This window comes from Staurois parvus, unplaced genomic scaffold (genome assembly GCF_062004578.1).
Source record: "Staurois parvus isolate SC_StPar_1 unplaced genomic scaffold, SC_StPar_1.0 ptg000223l, whole genome shotgun sequence".
In the NCBI taxonomy this organism is placed as follows: domain Eukaryota; kingdom Metazoa; phylum Chordata; class Amphibia; order Anura; family Ranidae; genus Staurois; species Staurois parvus.
The window spans coordinates 774582-789597 of record NW_028318019.1 but is presented as its reverse complement, the minus strand read 5'-3'; the positions used below and the strand labels follow the sequence as shown (position 1 = coordinate 789597).

At 48.6% G+C, this 15016-nt stretch overlaps 1 protein-coding gene across 1 annotated transcript in view; it reads left to right on the top strand.

Annotated features, from left to right (window-relative positions):
* The window catches only part of LOC149460649 (uncharacterized), a 60389-nt gene extending 58310 nt beyond the window's left edge, over nucleotides 1–2079 (top strand). Inside the window, exon 6 of the mRNA XM_089679412.1 lies at nucleotides 17–2079. Coding sequence (XP_089535538.1) covers nucleotides 17–1681 — 1665 coding nt within the window. The 3' untranslated portion in view covers nucleotides 1682–2079. The remainder of the gene's footprint in view (nucleotides 1–16) is intronic.
* The last annotated feature ends 12937 nt before the right edge of the window (nucleotides 2080–15016 follow it).

The window sequence follows — 15016 nt, the reverse complement described above, 5'->3', positions numbered from 1 at the left end:
ATTCTAAGCTCCTCAGAGACCAAGCTGCCTGATGTGGGCGGAGTCCTGGTTTGGGGGAACCAATCAGCTCCTGTCTAGTAATCCTCTTTGTATTTTAGTCCATGGCCGGGAGATGAGGAAAACCTCCGAGGATTGTCTCACTTTGTCTCCAGACTGGAAAGTAGAAGATGAGGACATCACACAGTATAGTCCAGGAGAAAACCCGGCTCCCTCCAATGTCCATCCGGCACCACCCAGTGTAGATGGACCATCGGATTCCTCGTATCCTGAGGAACCTCAGACTGTGCGGGACCGGGCCGGCCTTCCAACAGGGAAGAGCTTCTCCTGTACTGAGTGCGGGAAGGGGTTCTGGTGTAAATCACATATTAATGTGCATGAAAGATCTCACACGGGGGAGAAGCCGTATTCCTGTCCTGAGTGTGGGAAATGCTTTTCAGACAAGTCCAATCTTTCTGCCCATCAGAGATTGCATATGGGGAAAAAGACGTTTTCCTGTCCTGAGTGCGTGAAATGTTTTTCAGTCAAGTCCAGTCTTTACATACATCAAAGATCTCACACGGGGCAGAAGCCCTCTTCCTGTCCTGAGTGTGGGAAATGTTTTGTAGAAAAATCAAACCTTGACACACATCAGAGATCTCACACGGGGGAGAAGCCTTATTCCTGTCCTGAGTGCGGGAAATGTTTTTCACTGAAGTCCTATCTTTCCAAACATCAGAGATCTCACACGGGGGAGAAGCCATATTCATGTCCTGAGTGCGGGAAGGATTTCCTGCGTAAATCAGGTCTTAATGAGCATATAAGATCTCACACGGGGGAGAAGCCATATTTTTGTACGGAGTGTGGGAAGGATTTCCTGCGTAAATCAGATCTTATTGTGCATAAAAGATCTCACACGGGAGAGAAGCCATATTCCTGTCCTGAGTGCGGGAAATGTTTTTCACATATGTCCAGTCTGTACGGACATCAGAGATCTCACACGGGGGAGAAGCCGTATTCCTGTCCTGAGTGCGGGAAATGTTTTTCACAGATGTCCCATCTTTTCAGTCATCAGAGATGTCACACGGGGGAGAAGCCGTATTCTTGTTCTGAGTGCGGGAAATGTTTTTCAGATAAGTCCAGTCTTCATAGACATCAGAGATCTCACACAGGGGAGAAGCCTTATTCCTGTCCTGAGTGTGGGAAATGTTTTGTACGAAAATCAAAACTTGACACACATCAGAGAACTCACACGGGGGAGAAGCCTTATTCCTGTCTTGAGTGTGGGAAATGTTTTGTACGAAAATCAAAACTTGACACACATCAGAGAACTCACACGGGGGAGAAGCCTTATTCCTGTCCTGAGTGCGGGAAATGTTTTTCACTGAAGTCCTATCTTTCCAAACATCAGAGATCTCACACGGGGGAGAAGTCTTATTCCTGTCCTGAGTGTGGGAAATGTTTTGTAGAAAAATCAAAACGTGTCACACATCAGAGATCTCATTCGGGGGAGAAGCCATATTCTTGTTCTGAGTGTGGGAAATGTTTTTCACAGAAGGCCCATCTTTACAGACATCAGAGATCTCATATGGAGGAGAAGCCATATGCCTGTCCTGAGTGCGGGAAATGTTTTTCAGACAAGTCCAGTCGTTCCAGACATCAGAGATCTCACACGGGGAAGAAGCCACTTTCCTGTCCTGAGTGAGGGAAATGTTCCTCACTGAAGTCCTGTTTTCCTGTACATCAGGGGTCCCACACAACCCTGGAGGTGTATTACTGCCTTGAGTGTGGGAAATGTCTTCTAGATGAATGTTGCTGGACATCCCAGCTCTCATGTGGGGAAGAAGCACACCCTGATATACACCTCAGATATACTCCATGGCTGATCTTCATCATGGAAGAAACAGTTCATGAGATCAGAGGTCCCCAGAGACATGGATGAAGTGTGGGACCAGGTCGGCCATTGATGGCAGGAGAAGAATAAAAATGGAGTCCTGCCCTGTGATTGGCTGAGTATATTTTGTGGTGGGAGATTTCACAAACACTTTTAGATCTATTAAATAAAAGTTTAATAAATGTGACCGGCATTCACCCGGCTGTGACGTCTTTTGGCCACATTTTATTTCATATGATCATTGGCTCCAAATAGGGACCATCATTTCATATTCTGTGACTTTTACTGATGGAGGTATTTCAGGAAAATACTGCATTATGACCACTAGATGGCGCTGACAAAGGAAATCACTGTGTTAAATCACATAGGTCCAGAATTTGTAATGTCTGGATGGACACTTGTCTCTTCCGTCCAATGAATGGTCTGTAAGTGGAGCCCTTAGTTCCCTTCATCAGGCATGGATTCATCTCCATCACTGAGGTCATCCTCATCACTTGTGAGTACAGAACACACTGAAGGATAGAAGGTCATCCAAGCAGCAATAATAAACCAACCATTCATTTACAGCTGAAAATGTGCATTCTGCCATTAGATGGCACAATGTTTTATAGGAATTAGTGTCATCTAGTGAACAAATGTAATATTTTACCCAAAAACAGGAAACAAAGGAGGTTGTGCTGAGTAACTAGATACCCAACACGCCCAGCCCTACAATGGTGTGATGATGAAACCAGGACAAACTTTGTCCTCAGAAATGGCCCCTAGGGGGCGCTATAAAAGCCTTTCCAGGTCCTCAGTGTAGAGGTGACCCTGAATCATGGATGGAGAATGATTGCTCTCACTCCGGCATGCATGGCATGATGTAATGTGTGGGGCAATCCATGATCTTGTATGTAGGCACAGGTGGAATATTGGTTAGTATGTATGAACTCAATGATTAGGGGGCGGGGTTTTAGGTGTTTGGGTGCACCTTTCATTTTTTCACTTTAATGCCAACATATAAGGAACCAATATCCCCCATATGATCGCATTTTGTGGTTCTCTTTAATGAGACATCAGGTGTCTATTAGACCCCTCATGTGTCTCCCGCCCTCCATGGTGTCAATCAGACCCCTCGTGTTTCTCCCGCCCTCCATGGTGTCTATCAGACCCCTCGTGTGTCTCCCGCCCTCCATGGTGTCTATCAGACCCTTTGTGTGTCTCCCGCCCTCCATGGTGTCTATCAGACCCCTCGTGTGTCTCCCGCCCTCCATGGTGTCTATCAGACCCCTCGTGTGTCTCCCGCCCTCCATGGTGTCTATCAGACCCCTCGTGTGTCTCCCGTCCTCCATGGTGTCTATCAGACCCCTCGTGTGTCTCCCGCCCTCCATGGTGTCAATCAGACCTCTCTTGTGTCTCCCGCCCTCCATGGTGTCTATCAGACCCCTCGTGTGTCTCCCGCCCTCCATGGTGTCAATCAGACCCCTCGTGTTTCTCCCGCCCTCCATGGTGTCTATCAGACCCCTCGTGTGTCTCCCGCCCTCCATGGTGTCTATCAGACCCCTCGTGTGTCTCCCGCCCTCCATGGTGTCTATCAGACCCCTCGTGTGTCTCCCGCCCTCCATGGTGTCTATCAGACCCTTCGTGTGTCTCCCGCCCTCCATGGTGTCTATCAGACCCTTCGTGTGTCTCCCGCCCTCCATGGTGTCTATCAGACCCCTCGTGTGTCTCCCGCCCTCCATGGTGTCTATCAGACCCCTCGTGTGTCTCCCGTCCTCCATGGTGTCTATCAGACCCCTCGTGTGTCTCCCGTCCTCCATGGTGTCTATCAGACCCCTCGTGTGTCTCCCGCCCTCCATGGTGTCTATCAGACCCCTCGTGTCTCGCGCCCTCCATGGTGTCTATCAGACCCCTCGTGTCTCCCGCCCTCCATGATGTCTATGAGACCCCTCGTGTGTCTCCCGCCCTCCATGATGTCTATGAGACCCCTCGTGTGTCTCCCGCCCTCCATGGTGTCTATCAGACCCCTCGTGTGTCTCCCGCTCTCCATGATGTCTATCAGACCCCTCGTGTGTCTCCCGCCCTCCATGGTGTCTATCAGACCCCTCGTGTGTCTCCCGCCCTCCATGATGTCTATCAGACCCCTCGTGTGTCTCCCGCCCTCCATGATGTCTATCAGACCCCTCGTGTGTCTCCCGCCCTCCATGGTGTCTATCAGACCCCTCGTGTGTCTCCCGCCCTCCATGGTGTCTATCAGACCCCTCGTGTGTCTCCCGCCCTCCATGGTGTCTTATCAGACCCCTCGTGTGTCTCCCACCCTCCATGATGTCTATCACACCCCTCTAGTGTCTCCCACCCTCCATGGTGTCTATCAGACCCCTCGTGTGTCTCCCGCCCTCCATGGTGTCTATCAGACCCCTCTAGTGTCTCCCACCCTCCATGGTGTCTATCAGACCCCTCGTATGTCTCCTGCCCTCCATGGTGTCTATCAGACCCCTCTAGTGTCTCCTGCCCTCCACTGAAGATAATGGAGAGCAGATTGAGCTCCATTCACAGCTTCTCCGGTCACAGTGGTCAGGAATGATGGCACTGACCCCGGAAGTGGCCGAATACACATCACTTCTAGGGGTGATCAGCGATTGGTTGTTCTATGATCTTCCCCCTCTACCCAGTGGCACCCACTATGTGAGTGCTGGGCACAAAGGTGTGATAGCAGAGCCTGACAAACATGGTGGGGGGTCTGTGGGGGCCATCCAGTGGTAATTTGGAAAGCTCCTCCTGTGACGGTGTCTGACAGCACACTTATTCTTCACCAGAATGTTCCAGAAGGTCCTGCTGGTCTCTGGGGCAAATGATTCCACCATTGGAGGAAGGTTGGGGAAGGTTTCCCTGAACATCATAATTTGGTGTTTGGAAATTCCCACCATTGGCCATGTCTGTGAAATATCTAATCCTCGTGTTTGCCGATCCTCTGGTACCGGACTGGTGAGATCAGAGATTTCCAGAACCAGGAAGGATCCATATCGTGTCCAATCAGGAAGAAGATTTCTGGCCTCACTCACATCTCTACTGTCCAATCAGATCCTCCAATGGTCTCCAGGACGTACAGTACAGGGCCAAAGTTATGTCTGTTCCTGAGGGAATTTAATCCTTTGGTACCCAGAGGAGAATAAATAGGAGGGGCACAGCAGTGAATTGTGGGTGTGGTAAAATTGCAGTGGGAGGAGCTTAAACATTTGCCTACTCATTGTGTAAGCAGTAACATAATTCACTTCCTTGTATCCACAAAATATAATTCAATGACTTCCACAAGGGAGAGTCTCACTGTCTCCTCGGTTGGAGGCCGTAGCTTGTAAGCAGGTGACTGCCACGGTCGGTACCAGGAAGGCAGGCCGGGTTCAGTACCAGGAAGGCAGGCCGGGTTCAGTACCAGGAAGGCAGGCAAAACAAGGTCTAGTAGCAAGCCGAGGTCAGCACCAGGAGATCAGGCTGAGAATAGTCAGAGTAGAGTGCAGTGGTCAGGAGTATGTCATATACAGCCCTGTGTACAGAGTGCAGTGGTCAGGAACATGTCATATACAGCCCTGTGTATAGAGTGCAGTGGTCAGGAGTATATCATATACAGCCCTGTGTATAGAGTGCAGTGGTCAGGAGTATGTCATATACAGCCCTGTGTATAGAGTGCAGTGGTCAGGAGTATATCATATACAGCCCTGTGTATAGAGTGCAGTGGTCAGGAACATGTCATATACAGCCCTGTGTACAGAGTGCAGTGGTCAGAAACATGTCATATACAGCCCTGTGTACAGAGTGCAGTAGTCAGGAACATGTCATATACAGCCCTGTGTATAGAGTGCAGTGGTCAGAAACATGTCATATACAGCCCTGTGTACAGAGTGCAGTGGTCAGGAACATGTCATATACAGCCCTGTGTATAGAGTGCAGTGGTCAGGAGTATATCATTTACAGCCCTGTGTACAGAGTGCAGTGGTCAGGGACATGTCATATACAGCCCTGTGTACAGAGTGCAGTGGTCAGGAGTATGTCATATACAGCCCTGTGTATAGAGTGCAGTGGTCAGGAGTATATCATATACAGCCCTGTTTATAGAGTGCAGTGGTCAGGAGTATGTCATATACAGCCCTGTGTATAGAGTGCAGTGGTCAGGAGTATGTCCTATACAGCCCTGTGTATAGAGTGCAGTGGTCAGGAGTATGTCATATACAACCCTGTGTATAGAGTGCAGTGGTCAGGAGTATGTCATATACACCCTTTGTCTAGAGAGTGCAGTGGTCAGGAGTATGTCATATACAGCCCTGTGTATAGAGTGCAGTGGTCAGGAACATGTCATATACAGCCCTGTGTATAGAGTGCAGTGGTCAGGTACATGTCATATACAGCCCTGTGTATAGAGTGCAGTGGTCAGGAGTATGTCATATACAGCCCTGTGTATGGAGTGCAGTGGTCAGGTACATGTCATATACAGCCCTGTGTATGGAGTGCAGTGGTCAGGAGTATGTCATATACAGCCCTGTGTATAGAGTGCAGTGGTCAGGAACATGTCATATACAGCCCTGTGTATAGAGTGCAGTGGTCAGGAAGATGTCATATACAGCCCTGTGTATAGAGTGCAGTGGTCAGGAGTATGTCATATACAGCCCTGTGTATAGAGTGCAGTGGTCAGGAGTATGGCATATACAGCCCTGTGTATAGAGTGCAGTGGTCAGGAGTATGTCATATACAGCCCTGTGTATGGAGTGTAGTAGTCAAGTAAAACAAGCTAGAGAAGGAATCTGAAGAAAATGTCCATGATGGAGATGAGGGTTCCATATAGTATGAGCAGCATCACCCTTCACTCTCTAACCAAGACCTAGTCTGCAATGCCCTGAATGACACCAATGAGTCTCTGACCAATCTCACGGTTTGGATGGACTTTCTCCTTTGATGATTTCCAGGTGACCATGAATTAGAGTTCCAATATCTCCCCGATGTTCTGCAGACAGATAGACATTTCCCGATGACTTATGTTGTACAGATTCCTCGTGTTCCCCGATACGAGCTCATACATTGGACTTGTTCAACTTTCCAACCAGGAGTGCATGGACTTGGACAGATACTCTCCCTATGTGGAGGACACATGGCCTGGTATGGTTCAGGAGGGGACATGCTCACTCCCCACCCCCTTCCCTGGGTAGCCAGGCTGCATGCTCAGATAAGAGTCTGCTACTGATTTCGGGGCACCTCCCACTTTTTATTTTTTCCCTACAATCAATACCCCACCTGAGAGGTCTAGGATGATTTATGCCGGGGGGGGGGGGGAAGAAATGTTCCTTTAACACTGTATTTATATTCACCTGTCAGCCAGGAAATCCCCAGCTGACTGCTGAATGGGCTGAGCGGGATACGTCATCCAGGGACCCCGGAGGTTGCTGACCCCCTAACATCCAGCCTGAGTGGGAAGCTGCTGTATTTCACAGTATTAGAACTACTGCAGTCCGAGGTTCAACTCAGCTGAACACACATTCTGTTCTGACATTCACCCATTCCACAAACATGCTCCATTCTGTGTGACCCTGGGTTCAGTCCAAACCTGGAGCTCAGCTCTGTTAGTGTAGTGGTCTCTTACATTGGGGACCAGTGGGAGGACCCCCTTATATCAGTGGTCAGTGTAGTAGTCCCTTACATTGGTGACCAATGGGAGAAGGACCCCTTTTATCAGTGGTCAGTGTAGTGGTCCTTTACATTGGTGACCAATGGGAGAAGGACCCCCTTATATCAGTGGTCAGTGTAGTGGTCCCTTACATTGGTGACCAGTGGGAGGACCCCCTTATATCAGTGGTCAGTGTAGTTTTCCCTTACATTGGTGACCAATGGGAGAAGGACCCCCTTATATCAGTGGTCAGTGTAGTGGTCCCTTACATTGGTGACCAGTGGGAGGACCCCCTTATATCAGTGATCAGTGTAGTGGTCCCTTACATTGGTGACTTATGGGAGAAGGATCTCCTTATATCAGTGGTCAGTGTAGTGGTCCCTTACATTGGTGACCAGTGGGAGGACCCCCTTATATCAGTGGTCATTGTAATGGTCCCTTACATTGGGGACCAGTGGGAGGACCCCCTTATATCAGTGGTCAGTGTAGTGGTCCCTTACAATGGTGACCAATGGGAGAAGCATCTCCTTATATCAGTGGTCAGTGTAGTGGTCCCTTACATTGGTGATCAATGGGAGAAGGACCCCCTTATATCAGTGGTCAAGGTAGTGGTCCCTTACATTGGGGACCAGTGGGAGGACCCCCTTATATCAGTGGTCAGTGTAGTGGTCCCTTACATTGGTGACCAATGTAAGGGACCCCCTCAGCAACAACTCCCAGGGCACTCAGCAGCAGACAGGGTGCAAGGGTGCTCAGTAGACAGGCTTACAGACTGGCAGGGTCTCAGCTGTGGGGTCTGACCTTTGAGGAGAAGGCTAATGCAGAGCTGTGGAGACTCCCAACCCCGAGGTATTGCAGAGGGCTACAGTCCTGACCTTTTGGGGGTCTGCAGGGCGCGCAGGGGGGATGGCTGGGGAGACTCGGTCCCCCTCACCCGAGCCTCCCAGCATCTTTCTGGGAGCAGGATGATTCTACTCACATGGCCAGGAACAAAAGGGAAGGCTGCTTCCTGTGTGGGTCTCTTGAAGATCATGTGGGACGCGGCTAGGTTGCCTCGGCAACGGCTGGCCCAGCCCTGTCCATGGAAGCCCCACAGACCTTCTAATGTATAAGGGGGAAGGGAGGGGTGGAGGAATATGGCGGGGGATGGGAGAGGCACTGGCAGTCCGTGACAGACCCCTTATATCAGTGGTCAGTGTAGTGGCCCCTTACATTGCTGACCAATGGGAGAAGGACCCCCTTATATCAGAGGTCAGTGTAGTGGTCCCTTATATTGCTGACCAATGGGAGAAGGACCCCCTTATATCAGAGGTCAGTGTAGTGGTCCCTTACATTGGTGACCAATGGGAGAAGGACCCCTTATATAAGTGGTTAGTGTAGTGTTCCCTTACATTGGTGACCAATGGGAGAAGGACCCCCTTATATCAGTGGTCAGTGTAGTGTTCCCTTACATTGGTGCCCAACGGGAGAACCCCCTTTGTGTGTAGGTCAGGTGCAATGCTTTATCCAATCACAGTGCATGATGATGTCACAGGGGGCGGGGCACCCAGTTGATGTCACTGGGTAGCCCCACTCCTTAGATATTGTCAGGCTGGCGCAGCATCAAGAGCGGAGTGTCTTTTTTCCCCCTTTTATTTAGGGTAGCGGTGGCGGGAATTGTGCTTATTGTTGGAACTACTTTGGGGGACTTTTTTATTTTTAATAAAGGACTTGTCAGAGACTGGCTCCTGTCATTTTTTACACTACATTTTTTTTTGTGAATAGGTAGCAGAACCATGTACCACATACTCATTCACATAGGGGGGCTGGGATCTGAGGGCCCCCTTGTTAAAGGGGCTTCTAGATTGTGATACACCCCCCGCCCACAGACCCCCACAACCATGGGCCACGGCTGTGGAGAAGAGGAATATTTCCCCATCAACATAGGGACAAGGTGCTTTGGGGAGGGGAGCCCCCCGTCCCAAAGCACCCCTCCCTGTTGAGGGCATGTGGCCTGGTATGGTTCAGGAAGGGAGGTGCTAACTCGTTCTCCCCTTTCCTTAACTGCTGGGTTGCATGCTCACATAATGGTCTGGTACAGATTTTGGGGGGACCCCCACGCCATTTTTTTTTGGGGGGGGTTCTGCTCAAAATTCATACCAGACCCAAAGGGCTTGGTATGGATGGGGGGACACCATGCCAATTGTTTTGCCTATTTGTATTGCCAGCAATACTTTTGACATTCAGCTTTCAGCGGGGAAGCCCACTGACACCAGAAACATGAATGAATGTCTCACCAGTAAAATACGGCGTGACTTCATCATAGACCTCCCACCGGATTGTAGTAGCCGAGCGGGATCTCACCATATACTCAGATCAGGAAGATACCGCTTAGTGAACTGTCCCCTGGGTTCAAAGTTCACAGACAAACTTTCAGTAGGTTCAAATATTCCACCACAAACCGAACAGAGGGGTGTTTGACCCATCACTAGTGGCCAGTGTAGTGGTCCTTTACATTGGCGACCAATGGGATAAGGACCCCCTTATATAGTTGTCATTCTTACATCATTGGTGGGAAGACTGGCCCCCTTACAGATCATTGATGTCAGTTGTTACTGAGAGACAGGAATTGTTCATTGCTGAAGGAGCCCCTAGAAACCTTTGGAGGAACCCTGGCTGAGAAAGGCTGGACTAGGCAGTCATATATTTCTGTCCCCCTTGGTGGGAGTGGAGGTGACCCCTCTATAAGGATCTACAGTCCATACACACCCAGCACAAGGCCGGGGTCACACTACCAGACGCTTCTCGGGGCTGCAGTTCCTCTGAGCTCCACAAGGTGGGGATCTCACTTCTACCCAGACTGGAAGTCTCTATGGAAGACAGGAAGTGATGTCAGGTACAGACAGGAAGTGATGTCAGGTACAGACAGGAAGTGATGTCAGACAGAAAGTAGAGATCAGAAGTAGCTGGAAATTGCAGCAGAGGAGGTAATAAGATGTTATGTTCTATTTACACCCAGTAATTCTCTGTCATGTCCGTTCTCTTCCTCCATAGCCATGTCTGTCCTCTTCCTCCATAGTCATGTCCGTCCTCTTCTTCCATAGTCACGTCCATCCTCTTCCTCCATAGTCACGTCCGTCCTCTTCCTCCATAGTCACGTCCATCCTTTTCCTCCATAGTCATGTTCGTCCTCTTCCTCCATAGTCACTGTGACGTCTTTTATCTCCAGCAGATGATGATACACACATATATAGTGTGGGAACCCAGATTACCCCCTTCAGGGGCAAAACATTCCCCCACTTCCGGGGCCGGATCATTCTCCTCATTGTGGAGAGGTGTCACCTTCTCTCCTTAGCCGTCTCCTGTAATGGGGGATGAGGTTCAGATTTGGGTTGGACTGACATTTACACTTCCACACCCTTCCCTTGAAGATCTCACCCTCCCCCCACACCTGACTACCTCCTCCATGTACCCCGGCTCCTCTGCCCCCCCTGCAGGCCTGGGACCGGCATGGCGGATGGAGTGGAGGGGGATGAGTTCCCGGACCTCACCCCTTCTATCTCCCCGTGCGGCAACTCTCATATGAGGTCTCTCAGTCTTTGTGGTAGTTTGATGGAGGTGAATGGGCAGCCTGGCTTTTATGTATACTGTAGAGATGTGGGGGGGGGCATTTAGTACACACTGTTTACACACAGCAAGGTGATGGTGGGGGTGTGCATAGGGGTCTTCAACAACTATTCTACAACATGTGTATGCTGCACACCCATTGGTTACATTCAATTGCTAATTCCCTCTATCAGTCTCCAAAATGGTTACATTGTATCTCTTGTAACAAAGACTTATGTATTTCCTGAGCTCCTCATCTCCATCTAGTGGCCACAGTGTGGTATTTTACTACTGACCATGATAAAAGAAAATGTATCAGCTGGGAAAAAGTCTGAAAGAATTTGCACAAAAGGACTTTCATGCAGATTTATTGAATGATTGTGCATGGGGTTTTTTATAAATAGACCCCCCAATCAACCCAATCTACCTGTTCCAATATCCACTAGGAGCAGCCTGCCTATTAACCCCTTACATCCCCATCCTAACATTGTACAACTAATACAATTCAGATCATTTTTGGCTATCTGTCTACAGAGAAACCAACATAGATCACATGACCACACCAATAAAGATGGAGGAGGACCAGAGTCACATGACTGAGAAGATACTAAACCTCACCCTGGAGATCATCTACCTGCTGACCGGAGAGGTGAGGAGGATTCTGGGAGGTCACATGACATCACTCTTCTCTCTATTAATAAAACACAGACCTGACCGGAGAGGTGAGGAGGATTCTGGGAGGTCACATGACATCACTCTTATCTCTAATAATAAAACACAGACCTGACCGGAGAGGTGAGGAGGATTCTGGGAGGTCACATGACATCACTCTTATCTCTATTAATAAAACACAGACCTGACCGGAGAGGTGAGGAGGATTCTGGGAGGTCACATGACATCACTCTTATCTCTATTAATAAAACACAGACCTGACCGGAGAGGTGAGGAGGATTCTGGGAGGTCACATGTCATCACTCTGATCTCTATTAATAAAACACAGACCTGACCGGAGAGGTGAGGAGGATTCTGGGAGGTCACATGACATCACTCTTATCTCTATTAATAAAACACAGACCTGACCGGAGAGGTGAGGAGGATTCTGGGAGGTCACATGACATCACTCTCATCTCTATTAATAAAACACAGACCTGACCGGAGAGGTGAGGAGGATTCTGGGAGGTCACATGACATCACTCTTATCTCTATTCATAAAACACAGACCTGACCGGAGAGGTGAGGAGGATTCTGGGAGTTCACATGACATCACTCTCATCTCTATTCATAAAACACAGACCTGACCGGAGAGGTGAGGAGGATTCTGGGAGATCACATGACATCACTTATCTCTATTAATAAAACACAGACCTGACCGGAGAGGTGAGGAGGATTCTGGGAGGTCACATGACATCACTCTTATCTCTATTAATAAAACACAGACCTGACCGGAGAGGTGAGGAGGATTCTGGGAGTTCACATGACATCACTCTCATCTCTATTCATAAAACACAGACCTGACCGGAGAGGTGAGGAGGATTCTGGGAGATCACATGACATCACTTATCTCTATTAATAAAACACAGACCTGACCGGAGAGGTGAGGAGGATTCTGGGAGGTCACATGACATCACTCTTATCTCTATTAATAAAACACAGACCTGACCGGAGAGGTGAGGAGGATTCTGGGAGTTCACATGACATCACTCTCATCTCTATTCATAAAACACAGACCTGACCGGAGAGGTGAGGAGGATTCTGGGAGGTAACATGACATCACTCTTATCTCTATTAATAAAACACAGACCTGACCGGAGAGGTGAGGAGGATTCTGGGAGGTCACATGACATCACTCTTATCTCTATTAATAAAACACAGACCTGACCGGAGAGGTGAGGAGGATTCTGGGAGTCTAACATGATATTCCTATTGGTTCCTCAATACAGAGATTTCCTCTTCTGAAGTCAGGTGATCATATGACCATCACAGTGCCTCCATGTGACTCCCTAAACCCTGAGAGACACAACATGCAGAAGATTCTAGAAGTCACCAAGAAGATGATGGAGCTGCTGACAGGAGAGGTGAGCGGTGCCGGGAATTCTGGGACATTCTCCAGTAACAGACAAGGGATGTGTCTGGATGGTGACTGTATCATTGTGTGTGTCAGGTTCCTATAAGGTGTCAGGGTGTCACTGTCTATTTCTCCATGGAGGAGTGGGAGTATTTAGAAGGACACAAGGATCTCTACAAGGACGTCATGATGGACAATCAGCCGCCCCTCACATCACCGGGTAAGAGGAGACTTTATTGTAAAGGAGAGAGCAGTACGGAGGATCCACCTAGATCCCCCATCATCTGATAAACACATAGAAACAATGGATTCAGTCAGTGTGTGTGTTTCCTACAGATGGATCCAGTCATGGGAACCCACCAGAGAGATGTCCCCGTCCTCTGTATTCCCGGGATTCCACACAGGAAGGTCACACCATCCCTCACCATCATCAGGTAGATGATGACAATTATTGGTAGTTGTGATTTATACACAGCATGTTTGTTACAATGAATGTTTTATTATATCTTTCAGAGTGGAATCCTCGGGGATGATAATATTGATGTTAAAGAAGAGTATAAAGAGGAGGATGAGGAGTATGGAGTGATGGAGGAGTTTTCAGAAGGACACAAGGATATGATGGAGCCACCTAATACCAGGAACCCACCAGAGAGATGTCCCCGTCCTCTGTATTCCTGGGATTCCACACAGGAAGGTCACACCATCCCTCACCATTACAAGGTTGGTGGGATGGAGAATCTAGAACATGAACTTGTGGAGATGATGTGTGGATTGTTTATGTGAGTTTTTATTTTACAGATGATATTTTCTCTCATTCTCTTGGTTTAGGGTGAAGATCTGATAGATATAAAAGTTGAGGTGAAAGCAGAAGAAGAAGAGGCGTATGTGAGGGATGATCAGCAGTCTATGGAGGAGGATGGAATAACGGGGACATTTATAGAGGAGGACACTCCTACAGAGATCAGCACAGGTGGGTCATGAACACTAAATCCATTCCTCCACCCATACTGCTCACTGATTGGTCCAGAGTAGGGCGGGGACTGGGTGATATCAGCCTGTAATCCCCTGGTCACTTTCCTGAGCTGTGTTCCCCGTCCTGTATTCCTGGATTTCTGATACAGGAATATTAATAATATGAGTCCTAACCCTGCGCTATATACTTTATGTTGTACAATACATCATTTTGGTACTATACAGTATATTCCTAAGATTTGTATCCTATAATAAGTTGTACATTACATACTTCTGACTTCTGCTCTCCCCCCTCCCCCCACTGCTATATATACGCATAATATGGATTCTCTTTTGTTCCCCCCATTTCCTACCAGCTGGACATTTTATATCGGATGATGTGATTGGAGCACAGACTTTTACATGGTGATAATAATGTGATAACATCCTCCAACTTTGGACTCTTAAACAGAAAGTGATAATGAGGGAGGAGTCAATACCCCAATGATGGTGGTCTTCAGGATCAGTCCAGTCTTCATCTTGGTTGTTCTCCCCCCATCCTCACTCTCTGACCTCTGGTGGGGCTCAGCCCCGCTGTTCTTCATGACTAAATCATGGAGTAAATAAGGAAGTGCAGTACTTCTTGTGTTGGGAAGATGGCGATGAGTGATAGAGGGGGTGGGGACCCTCGTCCTATAATCCCCTCATCACTGTCCCTCCTATAAAAGACAGTTCTGGTTGTTTCCTCACTCTCTGACTAAGGTCCATGAATAAAGAAATGACCTGGTAGGAGATCAGAGGAGCCATTTCCTAGTTCCCTTGAGGGTGGAATTGTGCGCTCCTCAGAGACCAAGCTGCCTGATGTGGGTGGAGTCCTGGTTTGGGGGAACCAATCAGCTCCTGTCTAGTAATAATC